This window comes from Moschus berezovskii, chromosome 15, assembly GCF_049115385.1.
Source record: "Moschus berezovskii isolate FMDL1 chromosome 15, NW_MosBer_1.0, whole genome shotgun sequence".
Lineage (NCBI taxonomy): Eukaryota > Metazoa > Chordata > Mammalia > Artiodactyla > Moschidae > Moschus > Moschus berezovskii.
The window spans coordinates 58,298,322-58,324,579 of NC_142474.1; the positions used below are offsets into that span (position 1 = coordinate 58,298,322).

The window sequence follows — 26,258 nt, forward strand, 5'->3', positions numbered from 1 at the left end:
AGGAAAAGGAGTACGTCAAGGCTGTATATTGTCACCTTGCTTATTTAACTTCTATGCAGAGTACATCATGAGGAACGCTGGGCTGGAAGAAGCACAAGCTGGAATCAAGATTGCTGGGAGAAATATCAGTAACCTCAGACATGCAGATGACACCACCCTTATGGCAGAAAGTGAAGAGGAGCTCAAAAGCCTCTTGATGAAAGTGAAAGAGGAGAGTGAAAAGGTTGCCTTAAAGCTCAACATTCAGAAAACTAAGATCATGGCATCTGGTCCCATCACTTCATGGGAAATAGATGGAAAAACAGTGGAAACAGTGTCAGACTTTATTTTTTTGGGCTACAAAATTACTGCAGATGCTGATTGCAGCCATGAAATTAAAAGACGCTTACTCCTTGGAAGGAAAGTTATGACCAACCTTGATAGTATATTAAAAAGCAGAGACATTACTTTACCAACAAAGGTCCATCTAGTCAAGGCTATGGTTTTTCCCGCAGTCATGTATGGATGTGAGAGTTGGACTGTGAAGAAAGCTGATGGCCGAAGAATTGATGCTTTTGAACTGTGGTGCTGGAGAAGACTCTTGAGAGTCCCTTGTACTGCAAGGAGATCCAACCAGTCCATTCTAAAGGAGATCAATCCTGGGTGTTCATTGGAAGGACTGATGATAAGGCTGAAACTGCAATACTTTGGCCACCTCATGCGACGAGTTGACTCACTGGAAAAGACTGATGCTAGGAAAGGTTGGGGGCGGGAGGAGACGGGGACGACAGAGAGTGAGATGGCTGGATGGCATCACCGACTCTGTGGACATGATTTTGAGTGAACTCCGGGAGTTGGTGATGGACAGGGAGGCCTGGCGTGCTGTGATTCATGGGGTCGCAAAGAGTTGGACACGACTGAGCGACTGAACTGAACTGATTACAGTTAAAAAAGAAATTTTGCCACTTTTTACGCTGAACTAGTTTCAAACTAACAGAAAAGTGGCAAGAACGGTACAAATAACTCCTATGTATCCTTTACCTCAGTTCCTCAATTTCTAGCCTTTTACTGTGTTTGCTTTATCATTTGCTCTCTTTCCATATATACATATTATTTTTAGTAGTAATATTTTACTGAAATAGCTTTTTAAAAAACTAAAAATGAAGAAAGCAAAGTGGCAAATATGCATCCTATAAAATCTAAATAAATTTATGATTGTAAATATATTTCTTTCAGTATTTTCTATTCAAAGCTGATATCAATGGTCCTGCTCGTTTTTACATTAATGTTTATAGCAAGCCAAAGGGAATACTGATCATCATTAATTTGAGATGACATAGGTCTTTACTTCAGAATTTGACAAGTAACCTAATGAGGCAGTATTTTGGATAATTCCTAATAAAATATATATATTACATTTTACATATATTTCCCTGGTAGGTCGGACAGTAAAGAATCTGCTTGCAATGCAGGAGACCAGGGTTTGATCCCTGGGTCAAAAGATCCCCTAGAGAAGGGAAAGGCATACCACTCCAGTACTCCTGCCTGGAAAATTCCATGGACAGGGGAGCCAGGCTACAGTGTATGGGGTTGCAAAGAGTCAGACATGACTGAGAGCCTAACACACACAGTGAATTTTGTAGAAAGGAGGTTTAAATGATGTTCCATAGAATGGCTCCTTTTTTTCTAAAAAAAGAGCTGTACAATATATTTTGAAATGGAAAGTTTCATCTAGTCACTTTTTGTACATGGTAACTATCCTTGAAACGTGTTTAAAAGCCATAAAGGATTTAACAAATTTATATTCCATTGACAGGCACTGGTTTAGGATAAGGAGACATTTCATTTAGGGATTCAGAAGTGTAATTTTCTACACACCAGGATCTCTTTCACCTTAAACTATTTCTCCTTTACTGTCACGTTTCAGTCTTCACCAAAAACTGTTTTTCAGTTTGTCAATACTGTGCTCTACCCTCACATGTAGAAAACTATAGTAGCTGTATACAGATCTATGTTCCTCACTGTATATCTCATTCAACATTATTTTAATCATAATTAAAATATTTTTTAAATATTATCAAATCATCAAAATAAGTACCACAAATACCCACATCCCATGCAGGGCACTGACTCACTTCCTTGATGGAAGAGGAACAGTGTGCAGCATGGGTGTTGAGTGAGGGGTGGGAAGGACCAGGAGTCCAGAGAGCAGTCTGCGAGAGCCAGAGGGAAAAGGCATCTTGCTCACAGCCAGAAGCTTCAGGGATGCGCCACGTGCATCCACTCATTTAGCTACCAGCTTCCATACTTAGGGCTTCCCTAGTGGCTCAGACAGTAAAGAATCTCCCTGCAATGCAGGAGACCTAGGTTCGATCCCTCAGTCGAGAAGATCCCCTGGAGAAGGGAAAGGCAACCCACTCCAGTATTCTGGCCCAGAGAATTCCACAGACAGAGCAGTCTAGTGGACTACAGTCCACGGGGTAGCAAAGAGTTGGACATGACTGAGTGACGTGTGTGTGTGTGCGCGCAAGTGTGTCCCATACTCAGTAGGTGAGAAGTTTAAGGAACATCTGGTGTGATCTCATCAGTAGCCGAAAATTTGGCCAACCATTTATAAAGGAAGATTCATTGTATACCAAGGGTTTCTTCAATATACAGGCTGTCAATGCTGATAAGGAAAATGCCTATAAAATGGCCTTTATCCCTTGGAGAGCACACAGAAGCTCTATACAGTTAGCAAAAACAAGACCAGGAGCTGACTGTGACTCAGATCATGAACTCCTTATAGACAAATTCAGACTTAAATTGAAGAAAGTAGGGAAAACCACTAGACCATTCAGATATGACATAAATCAAATCCCTTAAGATTATAAGGTGGAAGTGAGAAATACATTTAAGGGACTAGATCTGACAGATAGAGTGCCTGATGAACTCTGGACGGAGGTTCGTGACATTGTACAGGAGACAGGGATCAAGACCATCCCCATGGAAAAGAAACGCAAAAAAGCAAAATGGCTGTCTGAGGAGGCCTTACAAATAGCTGTGAAAAGAAGAGAAGCGAAAAGCAAAGGAGAAAAGGAAAAGTACAAGCATCTGAATGCAGAGTTCCAAAGAATAGCAAGGAGAGATAAGAAAGCCTTCCTCAGTGATCAATGCAAAGAAATAGAGGAAAACAACAGAAGAGGAAAGACTAGAGATCGCTTCAAGAAAATTATAGAGATAACAAGGGAACATTTCATGCATGATGGGCTCGATAAAGGACAGAAATGGTATGGACCCAACAGAAGCAGAAGATATTAAGAAGAGATGGCAAGAATACACAGAAAAATGATCTTCACAACCAAGATAATCACGATGGTGTGATCACTCACGTAGAGCCAGACATCTTGGAATGTGAAGTCAAGTGGGCCTTAGAGAGCATCACTACAAACAAAGCTAGTGGAGGTGATGGAATTCCAGTTGGACTATTTCAAATCCTGAAAGATGATGCTGTGAATATGCCAGCACTCAATATGCCAGCAAATTTGGAAAACTCAGCAGTGACCACAGGACTGGAAAAGGTCAGTTGTCATTCCAATCCCAAAGAAAGGCAATGCCAAAGAATGCTCAAACTACTGCACAATAGCACTCATCTCACACGCTAGTAAAATCATGCTCAAAATTCTTCAAGCCAGGCTTCAGCAATACGTGGACCATGAACTTCCAGATGTTCAAGTTGGTTTTAGAAAATGCAGAGTAACCAGAGATCAAATTGCCAACATCTGCCGGATCATGGAGAAAGCAAGAGAGTTCCAGAAAAACATCTATTTCTGCTTCATTGACTATGCCAAAGCCTTTGACTGTGTGGATCACAATAAGCTGTGGAACATTCTGAAAGAAATGGGAATCCCAGACCACTTGACCTGCCTCTTGAGAAACCTGTATGCAGGTCAGGAAGCAACAGTTAGAACTGGACATGGAACAACACACTGGTTCCAAATAGGAAAAGGAGTACATCAAGGCTGTATATTGTCACCCTGCTTATTTAACTTCTATGCAGAGTACATCATGAGGAACGCTGGGCTGGAAGAAGCACAAGCTGGAATCAAGATTGCTGGGAGAAATATCAATAACCTCAGATATGCAGATGACACCACCCTTATGGCAGAAAGTGAAGAGGAACTCAAAAGCCTCTGGATGAAAGTGAAAGAGGAGAGTGAAAAAGTTGGCTTAAAGCTCAACACTCAGAAAACTAAGATCATGGCATCTGGTCCCATCACTTCATGGGAAATAGATGGAGAAACAGTGGAAACAGTGTCAGACTTTATTTTGGGGGGCTCCAAATCACTGCGGATGCTGATTGCAGCCATGAAATTAAAAGACGCTTACTCCTTGGAAGGAAAGTTATGACCAACCTAGATAGCATATTAAAAAAGCAGAGACATTACTTTACCAACAAAGGTCCATCTAGTCAAGGCTATGGTTTTTCCTGTGGTCATGTATGGATGTGAGAGTTGGACTGTGAAGAAAGCTGATTGTCGAAGAATTGAGGCTTTTGAACTGTGGTGCTGGAGAAGACTCTTGAGAGTCCCTTGGACTGCAAGGAGATCCAACCAGTCCATTCTAAAGGAGATCAGTCCTGGGTATTCATTGGAAGGACTGATGCTAAAGCTGAAACTCCAATACTTTGGCCATCTCATGCGAAGAGTTGACTCATTGGAAAAGACCCTGATGCTGGGCGGGATTGGGGGCAGGAGGAGAAGGGGATGACAGAGAATGAGATGGCTGGATGGCATCGCCGAGTCGATGGACGTGAGTTTGAGTGAACTCTGGGAGTTGGTGATGGACAGGGAGGCCTGGCGTGCTGTGATTCATGGGGTCACAAAGAGTCAGACACGACTGAGAGACTAAACTGAACTGAACTGAACACACAGAACAGAAATGCCACTACCACTGTACATACGTGGTGCAACAGGGGGAAAAGCTGGATATAAAATAAAAATTCACACTTTGCAAGCAAAACAATTTGAAACGTATAAGTGTTTATCTTTTATCAGATGATTGATTTTTTTGACTTTATGATGCTAAAATAAGTGGAAAGTGTAGATACTATATAATTGAATGAATTTTTGTTCTTTGCAATTGACACAAATTATATGTTGGAGCCCACGTCCAAATCCTCAAAAGCTTTAAACTTTAGAGTATGAACAGTTGGAGATAAAATTCATACACATCACATTCTGAAATAAGTCACTTATTAAATTTATTGCTTCCATTATGTGCTGTAAATAGCTTCCTGCTTATAAAATGACTTCTGACTTTTAATTTTAAACCCACGGGTACATATATGAATCACATAGGTATATTATATATATAATCCTACCCTTTAGAGAAACAACTATTAATAGCTCACTTTAAAAACCAACTCTAGTTTGGTTCATAGAAAATGTGCTAATGGATCAGAAAGCTTATCCCCATCAATAGGCATATGAGAAAGTAGAGTGGATCTTCAGGATTCTAGAACAATGCTTTGGAGCATCATACAAGAATTCTGAGTCTAAAGAACAATGGCATTTATTCCAATCCAAACTCATGCCCATGGGGGACTAATCCATGGTTGATATTCATTCTCTTTAATTTGAACTGTAAACTTCTAGGAAACAGACATCATTTCTTTTTGTCTGTACCACAATGATTACACCATAGTGCACGATTAAACGGACAAAACCCGTCACTACAGCACCAGTCTGACTGACTTGAAGAGAACTTCAAGCTTTCTATCACTCTTTGCCTACTGTTGAGCTCCCTTCCACATGGAAGAAAATCAGAAAATAAGCAAAAACAAACCCCAAAGAAGCAAAATCTTGGCTACAAATTACCATGGAGACTCACTGTGAGGGCTATTACAAAAAGCTGCCTCCCTTAGTAGAAATGCTCTCTTCATCTGTGGTAGCTAATGCACAGCTACATAAGCATTTCTCCGTTATAAATTTTGCCTTCACAGGGAAGTGACAGAATGAAAGGAAAAGAAAAAAAAAAAACCCAATCAGGTGCACCCACATGTTAAAATCAACAGAATCCTTGACTACTCCTGTGTCCACCAGACCACAGATTCACAGACCTGGTCACTCAGCTGCCAATGTTTGGTCCATAAGTTCATGAAGTAGGGATTCTCGGGTCCTTACTCCATGAAGACACTTGAAAGGATTGGGAATAGCCTTAATTCCTCAAAGTGCTTTGCATAATCCTGGATCTTAGTCTCATTTTTAATTTGCTGGAGCAATTTTGAGTTGATTTTGTCTTGATAACCTCTCAAGGATATTTTTTAAAAAGTCATGTAGGAGTTTCATTTGTAGAAAGCCCAAACACAAAAGAATTAAAAGTATTAGGATGACAGATGAAATTCAAGGCTATCAGTCAAAGTGAACCATAAACTAACATTCTATTAAAAGTGAAAAGCAAATAATTGTTGAAAGATGTACATTGGGTTAAAGGCTAGTTCCAATAACACCAGGTTCTAAGCTTAATCCCTCAAAGAGAAGACTAACAGAAGCCTACCAACACACATTATTAATTAATTAAGCAGGCAGGAAATGCATGAAGATGTACCAGATCCCATGAAGCAGGTAACCCAAATAGATTCCTATCAAAAGTTCAAATCACCCTCTGCCGCCTCAAGTTTACTTGTTTCAATTTCTGGTTAGCATTGATGCTGTGAACACTGTGAATCATTAAAGCAAGATGATATTGATTTAATAAATATTCATTGAGCATTTGCTCTATGTCAGGCTCTGAAGATATAAAAAGAATTAATACATAATTGCTCAAGGAGCTTTCAGCCTAGTGAAAGAGAGCAAAAACGAAAACCAAATATTGTGCTGTCAAATGTCACATGTTTTTACTGGAGCATAAAGGAGGAAGGAATAAGAAAAGTCTCAATGGGGACTTCCCTGGAGGTTCAGTGGCTAAGACTCCACACTCCCAGTGCAGGGGGCCTGGGTTCCATCACTGGTCAGGGAACTAGATCCCACATGTTGCAACTGAGAGTTTGCATATCACAACTAAAGTTCTTGAATGCTGCAACTAAAACAGAAGATCCTGCTGCAACTAAGACTTGGCTCAGTCAAATAAATATTTAAAAAATAATATAAGTCTCATTGTTTTGTTTTTTTTCTTTTCAGTAAGATGGTGGTTAGAGATGCCATTCTCTGAGAAAGAATATAAGGGGGAGGGAAAGATGAATTCAGTTCTGCATCAAGTTCTGGAAGTTGTCCTTACAGGAGGAGGATCAGAAAGGCACGGGGTTACAGATGGGGACTGCAGCATCTCTAGCCCATAGGAAGTAGCTGAAGTATTGGAAATACATTCTTGCCTAGTGACTATGAGAAGATATCAAGGATAGAACTCTGGGAGCTGGCATTTAGGGCAGTAATTCTCAACCTTGGCTGTACTCAGTTGGACTAGACTGGGAACCTTTAAAAAATTAGTGATAGCTCAGTCTCATCCTAAGACATCTGACTTAAATAGACTGGGACAGGATCTGGGCGCTGGAATTTTACCCAAGTGATTCTAACATGTAGCCAGGGTTAAGAACCACGGATGTATGGGTTGGTGCAGGAAGAGTAAAAAAAGGGAAATCATCAAAGAGGAAGAGAAACAGAAAGCACGTTAGGGATGCCCCAACGTGGGGTTTTCCAGAAACAGGAATCCGTCGACAGGTTTGAAGATACAGAAAGATCAATAATGTGGAGACTAAAATGTTTCTGATTTTAGTGACTGATTTAAGAAGGGCCATTCCTACACAGTAGTCAGATGCTATGGACTCAATGTACCCAGGTGGGGAAGAAATCAATATATTACAGTGAATGTTGAATATGCTTTCATGGACCTTGATTGTGAAGGGAAGAGAGAGGGCCGTGGCTACAGACATAAGCAGGCTGAAGAAGGGTTTTGTTTCTAAAGACTTCAAAAGATTTCACTGCTTAACTAAGCTAAAGGATGGCGCTAATGGAGAGGCAAGGAGAAGCGGTGAAAGGGAGAGGGTGAGAGAAACAAGAATCTGGGGTGGATGAATGAATGAAATGAAAGTCACTCAGTCATGTCTGACTCTTTGTGATTCCATGGACTATACAGCCCATGAAATTCTCCAGGCCAGAATACTGGAGTGGGTAGCCTTTCCCTTCTCCAGGGGAATTTCCCAACCCAGGGATGGAACCCAGGTCTCCCACATTGCAGGTGGATTCTTTTATCAGCTGAGCCACAAGGGAGGCCTCAAACACCCTATGGATATCCTAATTTCCATTTCAAACTGAACTTGTTCATATGAGACCTATGCAAATACAGATAAAATCTTAAATTCTTGCCCTTTTTATTAAAAAAAAAACTTTTATTTTGTATTGGGGTAGAGCCGATTAATATTAGGGCAGTTTCAGGTAAACAGTGGAGAAACTCAGCCCCAAGAAATGTCACAATCTAAACATTTTTTGTGCAACCACTGTTTTCAAAATGTGATTTCAAAGTAAATTTGCAATAGAGCTAAGTATTTTGAATAAAAAAAAAAATCCATGTACCTCTAGTTTATTTCAAATTTAAGCAAAAATTTCAATTTTAAGTTGAACACATAACCATATAACAGTAAACACACAACAATATAATATTACTTAAAGGAAAAATGACATGCTAAATGATATAAAATGTGACTATTTCTTTTAGGCTTGATTAAATAATTTTAATACTACAGTTTTGCCAAATGCAGTTCAAGTAACACTCTGATTTTTGAAGCTGAATCATAAATTACTTATTGTACTCTGACAAAATTACCATCTCATGGCGTTTACATCAAATCCATTATCTTGTGTTCTGTTGCTTAGCAACCAGAATTTTGAAGTTTAATGCATTTTAGGTGGGTATTTAAATTCCAAACAGAATTTCAGCTTTGCAGTCTACAGAAAGAAATCCCTAGACACATCTGCTTACTGAAATTTCCAAATTTCCTTTGTTTGCAAGGGCTCAGATATGCTAAGGTTTGGAGAAGAGTTCAGTGATTTTGGTGGAGCACATTCAACATCACATATCAAGACACACTAAATGCATACCAGTTTTTTAGCTTGTTTTTATTTTTACTAGGAGCATGGAGCAAAGGAAATCTTTTTGTAGTCTCCTAAATATTCCAGGCTTTAAATCTATGATTTAGATTCCACTTCATAGTACAATTCTCCACAGAACACACACACTGCATGCATGTATACTATATATAACAAAGCATCTCAACTCACCTGTTCCCAGGCGAACACGTGTTGGTTGAAATAAAACTGAATTTGTTCATTTGCAATGTTAATGCACAGCTGCTCAAAGGAATTTTTTTTGAAATTTTCAAAACCAAATATATCCAGAATGCCAATGCTTAGTTCATCACCACTGCCACTGGAAAATTAAAAAGGTATTATTTTGAGCTTTTATTTACTTTCTTAGGAGGTAATTGAAAGCAGGGTATCTCTGAGTCACTTTTGTGATTTAGCTAAGAAACTATATATTATTAGAACACAGAGTGAAAATTTTCTTAACTTAAAAAGTTTCACTCCATAGAATATAAAGTAGGTAGCATTCATTTTAAGATGCAGACAGTACAATATTTTCCCTGTACTTCAGAAACTATTTCCATACTATCTTGAATACTTAAAAAAAATAACCTTTTTGCCCTATAGGTTTATAAACAAAAAAATCACAGCCCCGAGTGAAGTCATGAATCACAGGGAAAACCTACCAAGCACTCAGAATACAGCATGACAATGTTCAATAAAAGCCATACCAGAAAAGCAAAAACTCTGTGAAAGAGCATTTGTCTCTCATTTTAGGACAATTAAAATGTCCTGCTAAAAATATTTTACTTAAAGAATGGTTATTTGTTTCTGAATTATTCACTTGTCATTTTTAATACAGAACACACAGTAACCTGGAGAAAGTTATAAATATATATTAATTTATTTTATAATACAATACTTTAAAATACAATTAAATACTATTTTACAATTCAATATTCCAGATGCCTTCTTTCCCCTGCTCCTTCACAAAGTTTATCTCTGTTCACTGATTTTGAGGGACAGATAGTCAAGAATGTTATTCCTCCATGTTCTTAAGTCCCTTGAACAGTTTGAATGATATGGTGTGGTGTGTATTATAACAGAAAAATGACAATGAACTGCAGGCCTGAAATGTGTATAAAATGGTCTTTTATGCATAGCAAGCAGGTGCGAATGAGACGACCTTAAGGTAGAAATCCATCTTGTTCTTCACATACCAATTTCTAAAGATTGTATGATTTACAGAATAAAGCTGTGCATGTAAATGTAAAGATATATCTCTGCATAATCCCTGGTGTATAGACAGGTCATAGACTTACCTTATATTTTACATCGGTTATGGTCACATAATACTACTGCTTGTACTTTGCCACTTACCAGTTTACCTAGAGCATTTCTGAACCAAATTTCATTGGAGGTCATATGTACCCTTGCTGGGTTAAAATATGAATAGTAGTTTTCCAGGACTTTCCTGGTAGTCTACTGGTTAAGACTCTGCACTTCCAGTGCAGGGGGGCTCAGGTTCAATGTCTGGTTGGGCAACAAAGATCCCACATGCCATGCAGTTCAGCCAAAATATAAATAAATAAGATAATATAATAAATAAAAAAGAAAAGACAGCTTTCTTTTGCCTTGAAGATTTAATTCAACCCCTCAACACAAAGAACTACTGAACAGACATTCTCTGCAAGTATAAAATGGTATATACGCTTCACAGTACACCTTCTAATTAAAAGAACATGTAAAATGATAGTAAGAAGTCACACTATATATGGAATTGAGAAACATGGTAATGATAACCCTGTATACGAGACAGCAAAAGAGACACAGATACATAGAACAGTCTTTAGGATTCTGGGTGAAAGGGTGAGGGTGGGATGATTTGGGAGAATGGCATTGAAACATGTATATTATTGTGAAATGAATCGCCAGTCCAGGTTTTTTTTTATATTATTATTAAAGTAAATAAATAAATAAAAATAAAATTTTAAAAAGTCACACTAAAAAAATCACTTTCTATTATGTTTATTCACATTGCTAGTTTTCGTTCCAGCAGTTCTAAAAGTTTTACAGCCACATAGTGCAGTGAAGTGGTATCATTAGGAAATAAAGCAGATCTACTAGATATATAACTTTAATAATTAAATGATACTAGTTAGAAACATCTTCAAAGGAACTCATAGAAAAATCAGTAAATTAGAAAGCAGATTTACATCACATGACATTTGGGGAGCATGTTCTATGAAGATTTTTACCTGGGTGATGCCTCATGCTTCAGTAAGCTATTAATGCAGTTGACTATCCAACTAAATAAGCGGCCGTATAAAGTTTTAGCCATTGCGTCTCTGACGTCAGTAGCCTTCTCTACGGTGTTGGGTCGTATGATGGTTTCTCCTCTAGTGACCACGCAGTGGGAGGTGAGAGCTTCTTGCAGCTCATCTACTTGAATGCAAAGCAAAGAAGCAGCTAAAAATAAATAAAAAATAAACAGAGGTATTATTAGAATACTTTATGACAATGAAGTCAGTTCCCAGAGAATGAAAATGTCTTAATTCACCTTCTTTAAATGATACAAAATAAGCATGTGAGTGTTTTATAATATAAAAAGAAGCTCCTATTCAATAAGAGTTCTATGTCTCTTCTTGATTATCTTTGTCCACTTATCTTGACTGGTTGGTTGCAGGCTGCTGTATAACATAGCACTACCCAAAACAAATCAACTGACAGAGCAACCAACTGCACAAGCCAGTGGTTGTTTAGGTTATGTCAAACATAATTTCACTAAGTTATGTTAAATAACTTAAAAATATAATGAAAACTTCTGTATCATTTGAATGTGATTATACAGACACATTTTCAAAATACAGAAATTAATTGTAAGGTTACCTAGACTTGAGGGATATATGCAAACAAATGTCTTTTAAGTAACATTTACAATATAGAAACAAAGGAGCATAAAATATCTTAACATTCATACATTTTTATCATACTACTTATCAGTTATATATGTCAATGACTAAAGTTTGTTAAAACTTGCTACCTGAATATTTAATACTTAATGATAATGAAATATCAGAGAACTTTTAAATGAATAATAAACTCAGTGAACAAAACTCATTTTTAATATAATAAACATCCTTAACCAAACTATTACGTGACAGATAGGCTAATTTCTCCAATCAGTTGTTCTCCTTTTAAAATATTTTGAATATTTTAAATTTACTTTTAGCACTTGGGAAAAGATATTTCTTGACTACGTGGCTAAAATTGTTGAGCCTTATTTAAACAAAATATTTTTTTCACATTGTATAAGTAATACTGGCTCAATGCAGAAATCCCTACCTTCAAAGAAGGTACATTCTGTGTTTCTTTCCTTTGGGGCATGTTTATTGCCACTGTTCTGCACATACATTTTATTTTACTATCTTAAGCATTTCCAATTTTGTTGGATAGTATTTGCTAGCATCATTTTATTTTGCTGCATAATATTCTGACATACATCTTAATGTATCAATTTAAAAACTGATGGATATTTAGGCTGCTTCCATATGGTCACAATTGTAAACAATGTGAGGATACATACTTGGGGCATGAATCTGTGTTCCTGTCTTGTATTACTTTCTTAGCATAAATTGCCTAAATTTAGCAGTTGGTTCAGAGTATATATATATATCAACATATATATAGTGTTGAGATACACTATTGCTCTTCAAAAACTCTGAACCAACTATACTCCCATCAGTTAAATGAAAGATAAATAATTTCAATTCAAGATCACAGACTCCACAGATTATTATTTTTAAAAATAATGTTTTCTTCTTTCAATTTGTATTTGGTTCCTGGAAAAGCTGAATACTTTCTTCTTTTCATATTTTTATTAGTGACTTGTTCTTATTTTGTTAACTGCCTCTTTTTTCATTGACATATTCATCTCTTCCTAACCAATTTATAAGTCAAAAGAGAATAATGCTTTGATATATACATTGCAAGTATTTTTCTTCATTTTTTCATCTGCATTGCAATTTATTTTCCTGCTTTTAGGGTGAAACTTTTAATTTTTATGTAGTCAAATATTTACTTAAAACTTACATGTGATCTTCTCACATGAAGTCCTTCAAGTCTTTTCTCATCTCAGGATTATATAAATGCATTTTGTCCTGTACACTTATATATTTACTTATTTGCATTTATATTGATACACATTTGGAATTCCCTTTGTATGTGGTATATGAGAAGGGTTCAAAACCCTCGTCTTTCAAATGGTCAGCCAGTTGCCTGTTCCTACACCACTGATTCCCTCGTGATTTGTAATGCCTTTTCTGGTAATTCTACTTAGCTCTGTTTCTGATTAACGTCTCCTACTTTGACTGGTATGCATGTCTATTTCTACTCCCCCATTATTCATTCATTTGACATGTGTATCTATTGAGCACCTACTGCATGCCAGGCATTTTACCTGGGGATACACTGCCAAGTAGAACACCCTGTAAGGCAAAGTTCTCATCTTGATGGTCTTCATCCAGAGGAAATGAGAAGCTAATCAAGAAGTACAAGTGGGAAGATGGGGTGGGGAAGGAGAGGGGCAAGGAGCAGGAGAGGGAGACTGAGAGAGATCCCACGAATATATGTGGTAAGTGATTCCTGAATGAACTGTGAACAACAGCCTGGAAAAGTTCAAGAATTAAGGGGGAATGAACCACTGGGTGCTCATTCAGTTCGGGTGAGAGGTGATATGTCTTGGATGAGAATAATGATGACAGAGATAAAAAGGAGAGGCCATATTTGGGAGAGAGTTACAGGAAAGAAAGGACAAAACTGGTGCCTGATTGAAACCATGCACCTGTAAACCATCCAGAGCCACAGCCTTCATTTGCAGGTAATTCCTTGCATCTTTAACTACAAATTATTTTCATGTAAATTAGTAAAATTTCTGTTTCTCATGAGTGGTTGGAGAAGGCAATGGCAAGCCACTCCAGTACTCTTGCCTAGAAAATCCCATGGATGGAGGAGCCTGGTAGGCTGCAGTCCGTGGGGTCGCTAGGGGTCGGACACGACTGAGCAACTTTACTTTCACTTTTCCCTTTCACACATTGGAGAATGAAATGGCAACCCACTCCAGTGTTCTTGCCTGGAGAATCCCAGGGACGGGGGAGCCTGGTGGGCTTCCATCTATGGGGTCACACAGAGTCGGACACGACTGAAGTGACTCAGCAGCAGCAGCAGCAGCAGCATGAGTGGTTGTTTCAGAAAGTGGTTTAATTAATTTTAACTTATATTAATATTAACCTTTTGTGACCCATATGACTGTCTCCTGCTATACAAAAATAGGTTGTCAATCATCAAAATCATTGCTCAGTCTGGTGGTAATTCATGGACTTATATCTATATCATAGCTTTATTGAAGCTCATTCTGTTGGTGCTGATAAGTCATCTAAATATGATCAGGCAATGAGGTTTGAATTTTATCATGGTATTTTCTGGCTACTCCTTCCACTTCTGATAACCTAATATTGTATGGGCCAATTAAGTTTTCTTTATATAGGAAAAGTCAGAACAGGTTATACATGCCAACCTCAGACACATCTGCTGTTATTACCCAGCTGGTTCCAGACACTCAGTAGGATGAAGATGATAGAGATCTGTGGACAGGTTCAGACCAGGGTGGTTTGGCATTCGGCTCTCTGAAATCACCCTAAAACATCTCATTCTGTTCATAAGTAAGTATAAATCAGAAATATATATATACAGTAAGTCCCGTACATATGAACTTTCAAGTTGCAAGCTTTCAAAGATGGGAGCTTGCATCTGATTCCAGCAAGGAACCAGAACCTGTGCCATCAACGTCAGGCATGGGTGAAATTGCAGCTTGCCCTCCATCTCCTATTGCTGATGATCCTTCATCTCTACCACCTCCCACTTCATCTCCCTTCTCCAGTCAGTAACTCTACTTGCCTGTTCACTTAATGCCAACCCCTGTATGCTTCCTGTACCGTACTGCTGTATTTTTCAAGATACCGTAGTACTGTAAGATTTAAAGTGTTTTATTTTTTGCTTGCTTGTATGTGCTATTTGTGTAAAAAGTTTTACAAATCTATTACAGTACAGAACTATATAGCTAACTGTGTTAAATGTATGCAGGTCAGGAAGCAACAGTTAGAACTGGACATGGAACAACAGACTGGTTCCAAATAGAAAAAGGAGTACGTCAAGGTTGTATATTGTCACCCTGCTTATTTAACTTATATGCAGAGTACATCATGAGGAACGCTGGGCTGAAAGAAGCACAAGCTGGAATCAAGATTGCTGGGAGAAATATCAATAACCTCAGATATGCAGATGAAACCACCCTTATGGCAGAAAGTGAAGAGGAACTCAAAAGCCTCTTAATGAAAGTGAAAGAGGAGAGTGAAAAAGTTGGCTTGAAGCTCAACATTCAGAAAACTAAGATCGTGGCATCTGGTCCCATCACTTCATGGGAAACAGATGGAGAAACAGTGGAAACAGTGTCAGACTTTATTTTTGGGGGCTCCAAAATCACTGCGGATGCTGATTGCAGCCATGAAATTAAAAAGACGCTTACTCCTTGGAAGGAAAGTTATGACCGACCTAGATAGTATATTAAAAAGCCAACAAAGGTCCGTCTAGTCAAGGCTATGGTTTTTCCCGTGGTCATGTATGGATGTGAGAGTTGGACTGTGAAGAAGGCTGATCGCCGAAGAATTGATGCTTTTGAACTGTGGTACTGGAGAAGACTCTTGAGAGTCCCTTGGACTGCAAGGAGATCCAACCAGTCCATCCTAAAGGAGATCAATCCCAGGTGTTCATTGGAAGGACTGATACTAAAGCTGAAACTCCAATACTCTGGCCACCTCATGCGACGAGCTGACTCACTGGAAAAAATTGGGGGCAGGAGGAGAAGGGGACGACAGTGAGTGAGATGGCTGGATGGCATCACCGACTCGATGGACACGACTTTGAGTGAACTCTGGGAGTTGGTGATGGACAGGGAGGCCTGGCGTGCTGTGATTCATGGGGTTGCAAAGAGTCGGACATGACTGAGCGACTGAACTGAACTGAACTGAAGCTAACTTTGATGGACTTATGAATAGAATGCACTTACAAAAGTACTCTTGGAATGGAACTTGTTCATATGTAGGGGACTTACTGTAAGTTAAATTTTATATCATTTTCCCAGGTTACAAGTGAAACTTTAACAGATCTGGAATTGTGGGGCATATGCCAATATTAAAAATAAAAATAGGGTATATTCTAAAAAAAAAAGTTTTCCACAGGACGGTATCAGTGAGAAACTTTAAATTACTGAAATAATTCATTAAACTCAGTCAATATAAGTTGATATGCAGCAAATATCATGATGTACTTTTCTTGCATAGAAAATGACTCCAAAATGAACCAACCCAAGATGAAAGATCTGTTTTAAACAGTGGACTTTGAAAACTTCACTTGATGCAAATTGAATCTGAGTATTCTTTTTTAGGATTCCATAAATGTACAACTGCCCCGATGTGACTCTCACTATGTCATCAGACGTTTTTCAGGAGTTCAGTTTTGAATGGAAGATAATAAAACTCACAGTTCTCCAGAGCTGCATGATTCGAAATGTGGCTCTTGTCAATCTGGTGTTCAGTTGCCACAGAAGAAAATTCAATGTTTCCAACATTCAAGATTGCAGCCAGTATACTGTATATACTTCCAAGTTGCTGAAATACAGCATGGAAAGGTTAGCAGCTCTCTCACCTTGAGAAAAGCAAAGCAGTGACTGTGGCTGCAGACAAATCAGGGAAGAATCTTCAGGCTCCAGCATAACAAGGTCATCCCACGGACAATGATGCCGAACTGGTCCTCTCATTCTATTCAAATCATCAATGCTGGCTGAATTACGATATTCAAGAACTGTAACTTTTTATACATGTTGAATGAAGACAACTAGGTACCAAATTATTGTTTTCAAATTATTATGAAATGACTAACTAAAAGGGACTTTTATGCACCCCCACCATTCTGACTAAAACCAATTTTTAAAAATAAAATGTTTCATAGAAATTCACCACTTTGTGTGATGCTTTAAAATATTTTAAAATTTACTTCACAAATATCATTTGGTCTTAGTGGAAGCCACAACTGATAATCCAAAGAAAATGTACTATATTGTGGTTTTAGACTGTCATAAAAAAAATAAGGAAAATTAAAGCAGGGGGAAAAAAGGCATTCTAATCTTCGACAAAAGACATATGACTCTGTGCAAAGGGAGACAAATAAAATTCCTGTCATGACACGATAAAAACTGCCTCTAAATGAGTTGACTCATAAAACTACTAATCATTTATTTTAAAGCTATGGCAAGAAAATAGCTTAGGGAATCACGTGTTTTTAAAAGTTTTAGAGTTTTCTAATTTGTGCTATTTTTAGAGAATATTTTATTTTGATTTGCCTGTCAATTTGCCTGGCGTGTGCTGAATCTCAAATGTACAAGTAAACTAAATCCCAGGGATATTTAAAGGGACACAAACACCATGGGTGCTGTCAACACCAATCAGAGAAAGATGAGGACAGGGAGAGAAAGAAACAGCGAGAGAGAGACATTCTCTCTATTGGAGAGTCACCAAAACTGTGAGAGGTAGCAAGTCGTGTTTAGAGGATATGAAAATCAAGCCATTTAATTTTATTTTGCAAGTTGCCTCTGTTCAAGATGAAGTTGAAGCGGCTATGGACAAAGGACACATCCAAAAAAGCCAGTGAGAGGACATAAAAAAAAATCAGGAGTGGGATAAAAAGGAAGTGAACACCCACTCAGTTTAATTCCACTCTGTCCCATCCAGGACAGTCTGTCTTGTTAACTCCTGGAGGCTGTGCTTCTAGGTGGGAGACCAGGACCTTCTAGGAGGGTCACCTTGAACTGGACTAAAAATCTTCAAAAATATTTAGCAGTAATTGTGCTTCAGCTCCAGAAACGGATGTTATGCTTTCCTTCCTCCTAAGCTGTGTGTTTGGATATTCAATAAACACTGACTATGTTTAAGCTGAAACCTGCAGTTTTACATAAATGAATTATATTTGTCACTAGACGCTGACTGCTAGACTAGTTTCCCTGTAATGTGACTAAACGTTGCTCTGCCAGGCAACAGAAAGCAGTTGAGGCAAATATAACAGAAACACTGCCTCTAATGACTTGGACTTGGAAGTAAACAAACCAACAAACCAATTAAAACTGATACCCTGCTTCTAAGATAGCAACCTCTGGGGGAAGGAACTGGTAAAAGATAAGTTCCTCTGATGATGCAAAGCAGGAAAGAGTGCTACAAAGAAGCCCAGCTCTGGGTTGGCGGCAGAAGCTGACTGCTGGGTGGACGACATGCTTCCAGTCTGGAGGATGCTCTGAGATCCAGTTAACCTCTTCTGTTTCCCCCTAACCAGGCAAGCAGCAGAGCCAGACCACAGTCCAAAGGGGCATTGGCCACTTGCTACATTCATATTATGACCAATGACTGGAGACAAGAGTGGACAATGCTTTTTTTCTTTATTTTTAACTGCATCCTCTTCTGCCTTAAGAGCCAGGATACCCCCTAGGGCTTAAATTAACTTGTCTCCATACTTACAAGCTGTGGGTGATGGCACAGTTCTGGGGAGGTTAAGGAGAGGGAAGGGGCATCCCAGGTGGAGCTAGAAGGGGCATCCCAGGTGGAGCTAGCAGTAAAGAACCTGACTGCCAATTCAAGAAACACAAGAGATGCAGGTTCGATCCCTGGGTGAGGAAGATCTCTTGGAGGAAGAAATGGCAACCCACTTCAGTATTCCTGCCTGAATAATCCCATGGATAGAGGAGCCTGGCAGGCTACAGTCCATGGGGTCACAAAGAATTGGATTAAGTCTGGAGCAGGGTGGGCATGTGGAATCACCTGGAATGTCTCTCATGGCTTGTCTGAAATCTCTGGGTGGCAGCCATATGTCACTTGGAAAATGGCTGAAATTCATGTCTTCCCAGTCAGGGGCTTTCTCTCCCAGACCTGAACCACCTATAAACACACTAGTTTCACTAGTAACAAAAATGTCTATTTTATTAGGAAATGTGTTTATCAGATCACTTCTAACTCCAAATGTTCAGGTCAGATTAGTATTGTTTCCCAAAGGTAGTCAGGTAAGGTTGACAGCACAGATTTTAGTGTCATATGATGTCTACTACCCAGATTTCATGGATACAAAACGGCACAAACCACACCACTCTTCACATGAGATATCCACAGTGAGTTCTATAATCTTTCTCTCAGTTGTTCAACTCCATTCTGTCCTCATCATTTTGTCCCAAATCTCCAGCAAAGGCTGTAACTGATCAAGCAAACTGTCCTGTCCTTATATATTAATCTAATCACTCTGTTAACCTTGGCTGCTACTTCTGCTTATTCTCCTACTCCACCCTTCCTTCTTTATTTTTCTTTTGTGAGCGTAGAGTAGAATGAGATTTATGCACCGGTCCTTTAAGAACCATGCATCTGTCGCATCCGTAGAAAGTTCTTCATTTTAACACATTACAGCTAAGAGCAAAGTCAGCAAGCTTCCCTACAAACCCTCAGAAATCTTAAAAATGAAATCTTTTTTCCATTTCATAGCCTAAAAGCTACTGAATGCATCTACAGAGAGAAAGTCTCCAATCACCTCCTTTCTGCCTGGACACCACAGAACCAGTTTCCTGATTTGCGCTGCAGTTTATAGAGTGGACATCCAAAGTTCCAGGCAAGGTCCATGAATCTTTGGAAAGAATAAATTATCCAAAATAAATATGGCTGAGCTGGAGCCTCTACTTCCAAACCAAAAAGTTATTCAACTTCAGCCCAAGGTTTCCTGAGTGTCAAGTATTTACCTAAGGATGCATTCAACTCTAGCTTGTCAATGAGTCTACAGTATGTTTTCCTCTTGTCCATTTAGCTATTAATCTTCTCGAAAAAACTGAAAATTCTTTGGGAAAGTCATGGTAATGATACTTCTCTGGTCCCCAGAGGAGCCATTTCTCCTTGGTTGATCCTGAAAACAGCCTTCCAGGTCCCCTAAGGCTCCTACAGCTCTCACCCACTCCTTCCCACAACAGGCTCATTCACCTAGAAACACAGAAGCAAAGTATTTCAGAACTCAGATCAGTTCAGTTCAGTCGCTCAGTCGTGTCCAACTCTTTGCGACCCCATGAATCACAGCACGCCAGGCCTCCCTGTCCATCACCAACTCCCGGAGTACACTCAAACTCACGTCCATCGAGTCGGTGATGCTATCCAGCCATGTCACTCTCTGTCATCCCCTTCTCCTCCTTCCCCCAATCCCTCCCAGCATCAGAGTCTTTTCCAGCGAGTCAACTCTTCGCATGAGGTGGCTAAAGTATTGGAGTTTCAGCTTTAGCATCAGTCCTTCCAGTTAACACCCAGGACTGATCTCCTTTAGAATGGACCGGTCGGATAGAGGGACTCTAAATTCTGGGGCTGTAAAAGCACCCTGGTAGGGAGTTCCCTTCCCTACCCCCCCACCCCACCCCCATCACACCTGAATTCCTCTTGGTTATGGAGAAAGGCCACACCAGAAAAATTAACTCTAAAATTTGAAACATTTCCTGATGGAGAAGGATTATCCTGGTTTACCTAAACCTCTTCTGAAGAGAAGGCCCTAATTTCAAATTAGGAAAAGAAAAGCCATTCATGTGTCCTTCTCCAACCTCATCAAGTTGGCAGAGATCACATCCCATTCCTTAAGGTCAAGGTTCTTAAAAATACTTCCCTTCAGGCCTACAGCTAGGATAGCCAAGGTGGAGTCAAAGACTTTCCAAAAGAAGTCAAGACTGGGGAACTATCTGTCATCAGAGCTGCCAACAGAAGAGGCTCCGCATTTGAGAAAACGCACTTAGCAGCAAACTTTGCCCTATGCAAAGAACAGGTACAGCGGGGGTTTTTTTGTTTGTTTAGATTTTTTTGATATGGGCCATTTAGTTGGTGATGGACAGGGAGGCCTGGCGTGCTGTGATTCATGGGGTCGCAGAGAGTCAGACACGACTGAGCGACTGAACTGAACTGAAAAGTCTTTATTTAATTTGTTACAATATTGTTTCTGTTTTATCTTTTGGTTCTTTGGCCTCAAGGCATGTAAGAGCTTAGATTCCCAATGAGGGATGGAACCCACACCCTTGGCATTGGAAAGTGAAGTCTTAACTACTGGATGGCCAGGGAAGTCCCCAGGTACAGCTCTAAAGTAACTACTTGCTGCTGCTGCTGCTAAGTTGCTTCAGTCGTGCCTGACTCTGTGTGACTCCATAGATGGCAGCCCACCAGACTGCCATCCCTGGGATTCTCCAGGCAAGAACACTGGAGTGGGTACTTGGGGGTGAGCAAATGTATCAAATGGATGAAAGGTTACTGTTGACAGCCTTCTATTTCAGAAGGGAGTCAGCAGTTCCTGATAAACATGCTACAAAATTAGATTCAATAATATCACTGCACATAATTTGAATGATTCTCATCACATTTCACTTCCATCAGCATCTCTACATTTTATATCCTGCTGATAAAACTTTCCAAATTTTTGGAAAAGAATTAGGTATTATTTTTAGCTCAGGCTCTTAGTAGAGATTTGATAACACAAGAAATTTCAGTAAAATTCTTAAGCAGATACATGAACAGTTTCAAGTTGTAGGAGTGTCATTTATGAAAATGAAACTAAAATCCAACAAATTGCACACTACTATCCTGCAAGAGTTCATAAGCCTGATTCGCATTCATAGTGAAGTATTCTTCTTATCACAGAACTGAATAAACACAACAAACAGTAAGCTGCTAGGAACTAAAAAGCCTCTTGATGAAAGTGAAAGAGGAGAGTGAAAAGGTTGGCTTGAAGCTCAACATTCGGAAAACAAAGATCATGGCATCTGGTCCCATCACTTCATGGGAAATAGATGGGGAAACAGTGGAAACAGTGTCAGACTTTATTTTTTTGGGATCCAAAATCACTGCGGATGCTGATTGCAGCCATGAAATTAAAAGACGCTTACTCCTTGGAAGCAAAGTTATGACCAACCTAGATAGTATATTAAAAAGCAGAGACATTACTTTGCCAACTAAGGTCCGTCTAGTCAAGGCTATGGTTTTTCCAGTGGTCACGTATGGATATGAGTTGGACTGTGAAGAAAGCTGATCGCCAAAGAAATGATGCTTTTGAACTGTGGTGCTGGAGAAGACTCTTGAGAGTCATTTGGACAGCAAGGAGATCCAACCAGTTCATTCTAAAGGAGATCAATCCTGGGTGTTCATTGGAAGGACTGATGCTAAAGCTGAAACTCCAATACTTCGGCCACCTCATGCGAACAGCTGACTCACTGGAAAAGACTCTGATGCTGGGAAAGATTAGGGGCAGGAGGAGAAGGGGACGACAGAGAGTGAGATGGCTGGATGGCATCACCGACTTGATGGACGTGAGTTTGAGTGAACTCTGGGAGTCAGTGATGGACAGGGAGGCCTGGCGTGCTGTGATTCATGGGGTCGCAAAGAGTCGGACACAACTGAGCAACTGAACTGAACTGAACTGAACTTCAGGAGGACCTATTAAACAAGATACTTCGTTATAAAATTTTTTTAAAAACAACCTAGGACACAGAAAGAAACCTTTATTATTCAAGGATAAATTCATAGCCTTAAATGCTTTCATTATTAAATAAGGAACATGAATAGAGAAACTAAGCATTCTCGTTAAAAAAGAAAACAAGAAACCAAATTCATATATTAATAAAAAACATTTTTAAATAAAATCAATAATACAAATAATGTGCTTCAAAAGGCGCCATCAAGAAAACAGACAACAAAAGAGAAAATTTTGCAAATAATTTAAGACACGTGTATCTACAACATAAATAATTCTTACAACTCAATAATAAAAAGAACTTAATTAAAAAATCAGCAAAGAAAGTGAACAGATGCCTCTTTAAAGAAGACATATAAATGATAAATTATCAACAAGTGCATGAAATAGAACCTCAGCATCATAAGTCTTTCAGTTCAGTTCAGTTCAGTCGCTCAGTCATGTCTGACTCTTTGCGACCCCATGAACCACAGCACACCAGGCCTCCCTGTCCATCACCAACTCCCGGAGTTCACTCAAACTCATGTCCATCGAGTCAGTGATGCCATTCAGCCATCTTGCTGCTGCTGCTGCTGCTAAGTCCCTTCAGTCGTGTCCGACTCTGTGTGACCCCATAGACGGAAGCCCACCAGACTCCCCCATCCCTGGGATTCTCCAGGCAAGAACACTGGAGTGGGTTGCCATTTCCTTCTCCATCTTAGGGAAATGTAAATCAAGCCCACAGTTACATAACCATATCACACCCACGAGAGTGGCTCAGTTCAGTTCAGTTCAGTTCAGTCACTCAGTCATGTCTGACTCTGCGACCCCATGAATCACAGCACGCCAGGCCTCCCTGTCCATCACCAACTCCCGGAGTTCACTCAAACTCATGTCCATCGAGTCGGTGATGCTATCCAGCCATCTCATTCTCTGTTGTCCCTGTCTCCTCCCACCCCCAATCCTTCCCAGCATCAGAGTCTTTTCCAGTGAGTCAACTCAAGAGTGGCTAGAACCACATAATATTAAATGCTGGTGAAGATGGAGAGAAGTCCGAACCCACCTACTGAATTGAAAAATAGTGCAGCTGCTTACAGTCTGGTAAGTTCCTCAAAAGGTTAAAAATAGTGTTGCTCTGTAACCTGGCTCTTCCATTCCTCTCGGTATACACCAAAGAGAAGCAAAAGTTCATGTCACATAAAAACTTAGACATGGATGATCACAGCAGCATGATTCATTATAGTCAAAAAATGGCACTGACCCAAATGCCCATCACGTCATGAATGGATAAATAACATGAGGTACATAAATACAGCACACCTTAGTGAAAGGCAGTGAAATACTGACACATGCTACAACATGGATGGGCCTTGAAGACATCATGTCAAACGAGAGAAGCCGATCACAAAGGGTGACACAATGCATCACTCAAGTCATGTGAAATGTACAGAATAAGCAGATAGAGGGTGACAGAGGCAGAGGCGGGGTGGGAATGAGGAGGAACTGCCAATCACGAGCAGGTTTCCTTGTGGGTAAAAATTTAGAACATGAAAATATTCTCAAAGTGATTATGGAGAAGGATGCACACCTCTGTGGCTATGTTGAGTCATTAAAATGTACAGTTTTAAATGGCTGACTTGTACAGGATGTGAATAACATCTTCATAAAGCTGTAAGAAGAAAACACTGCACTAAAAAAGTGTGACATGATCACATTTATGTATTTACATAAAATTATATATATATATGTGGGAGAGGTAAATATACATAAAATAAAAGATTAAGAACAAAGCCAAGTTCAATTATATCTCAAGGCCACAGTTTCCTCAAGTATGAGATAAAAATGATAATCGTTATTTCATAAGGTCATTTCAGTAATTTATTTTTATTTTTTTTAAATTGTAAATTTTATTAGAAAACTGAAATTTACAATGTGTTTATATCACTCAGTGAGTACATGGCATTTAAAACCAACATCATTACAGAAAAATAACAAAAATACAAAGTCTTAATACCTACGGGATATGGAAAACAGTATCCACTGAGGCCTTAAATGTAGTAGACTTCACATAATTTCAGTAATTTAAAAAATTATCCATATAATGCACTGAGTACAATGTCTGGCATGTGGACCACTCTATAAATGCTAACTCTCACCATGAGTGATGATAAAAAGACACATAAAGGTTTAAATGTCTTCCATACTCACCTCCATTGTAAAACCGATGACTTTGAAACACTGCTCAATTAATTCATATTGGGATTTATAGAAACTATTATTCATCATGTCCTGTATTGTTCTGATGTGGTCATTCTGCAGGTATCTGGGGTGTGGGGGGGAATCCCAAAGGATAGGTGAGAATCTAAAATTTAGTGAAAAGTAGCATTATTTATAAAAGTTCAAGCTGCTGGGTTACCTGGGAGGCTTGTCTTCTGGCAACTTATAATGGGCTAATTTCTTCTTTTCAGCTAAACCAGTATAGATGTAATAAAAAATATGAAAGTTTTTTTCTCCACTGAAAAGATAAGACATTTTCAGGACGGTGGTTCGTAAGAACACTTATTAACTGCTAAAGTTTTTTGGTGATATAATTATCAGAACAACTGTGAGTGCCACGGAGGGTTTCCTGGAATACTGGATTTTGGCTTTCTGTGGTTGCGACTGTCTTTAGTATTTTCAACTACAAATGTCATTGAATTACAGACTCTGCTAAGTGCTTTGTATGAATCATTAAGTACATATTTGTGTGCCCACCAGGCATTTTCCAGGCATTGGGGATACAGCAGGAGCAAACAGTCAAAATGCCCTGACTTCTTAAAGTTTACATGCCAGTGGGAACAAAGTAATAGTGAATAAAGCATCCAGGTGGTGGTGAGTGCTACTTGATCTTAGTTACCTGCCTTAACCCCCTCATTTCACATACACAGAAACTGACACTTAGAGGGGACACTAACCTCCCCTCAGGTCACAGAGTTGAAGGCCAAACTGGATTTCACCAGGGCTGTTTGACTCCAATGCCCATGTCATTAACCACCTCTTTACCCTGTCTTTCTGGGGCTCAGTTTTCTCTCTTGCAAGAGAAATCTGTTCCTTATGAATCTCAAGTTCCACGACTCTGCGGTTCTCTGTATAATCAGCATTTCCAAGGCTCTATAATAGCACAATTAAGGAATGTGGGTTACAATAAGGTGTTGAAGACCTACTGCTCAGAAAAAAAAAATTTCTTCCAAACTATGAAAGCTCATGGACAAGGAAACTGCTCACCCAAAGGCTCTGATGGAGATGTACAATGAGATTAATGTTGTTTTCATGTCTGCTAACACAGCATCCACTCTGCAGCCCATGGATCAAGAAATAAAGTTGACTTTCAAGTTTTATTATTTAAGCAGTATATTTTGTAAGGCTGTGCCTGCCATAGATAGTGATTCCTTTGATGGATCTGGGTAAAGTCAATTGAAAACCTTCTGGAAAGGACTCACCATTCTAGATTTCATTAGGAACATTCATGACTCATGGGAAGAAGCCAAATATCAAAATTAATAGGAATTTGGAAGAAGTTGATTCTGACCCTCATGGATGACTGAGGGGTTCCAGACTTGAGTGGAAGAAGTAACTGCA

The 26,258-nt window shown here is 39.2% G+C and overlaps 1 protein-coding gene across 1 annotated transcript in view; it reads right to left on the reverse strand.

The window, feature by feature from the left end:
- The window catches only part of MYO3A (myosin IIIA), a 177,660-nt gene that overhangs the window by 55,365 nt on the left and 96,037 nt on the right, over positions 1-26,258 (reverse strand). Inside the window, exons 15-19 of the mRNA XM_055428556.2 lie at positions 25,057-25,155; positions 24,849-24,963; positions 16,633-16,759; positions 11,294-11,504; positions 9,234-9,381 (exon numbers count right to left, since the gene is read on the reverse strand). Coding sequence (XP_055284531.2) covers positions 9,234-9,381; positions 11,294-11,504; positions 16,633-16,759; positions 24,849-24,963; positions 25,057-25,155 — 700 coding nt within the window. The remainder of the gene's footprint in view (positions 1-9,233; positions 9,382-11,293; positions 11,505-16,632; positions 16,760-24,848; positions 24,964-25,056; positions 25,156-26,258) is intronic.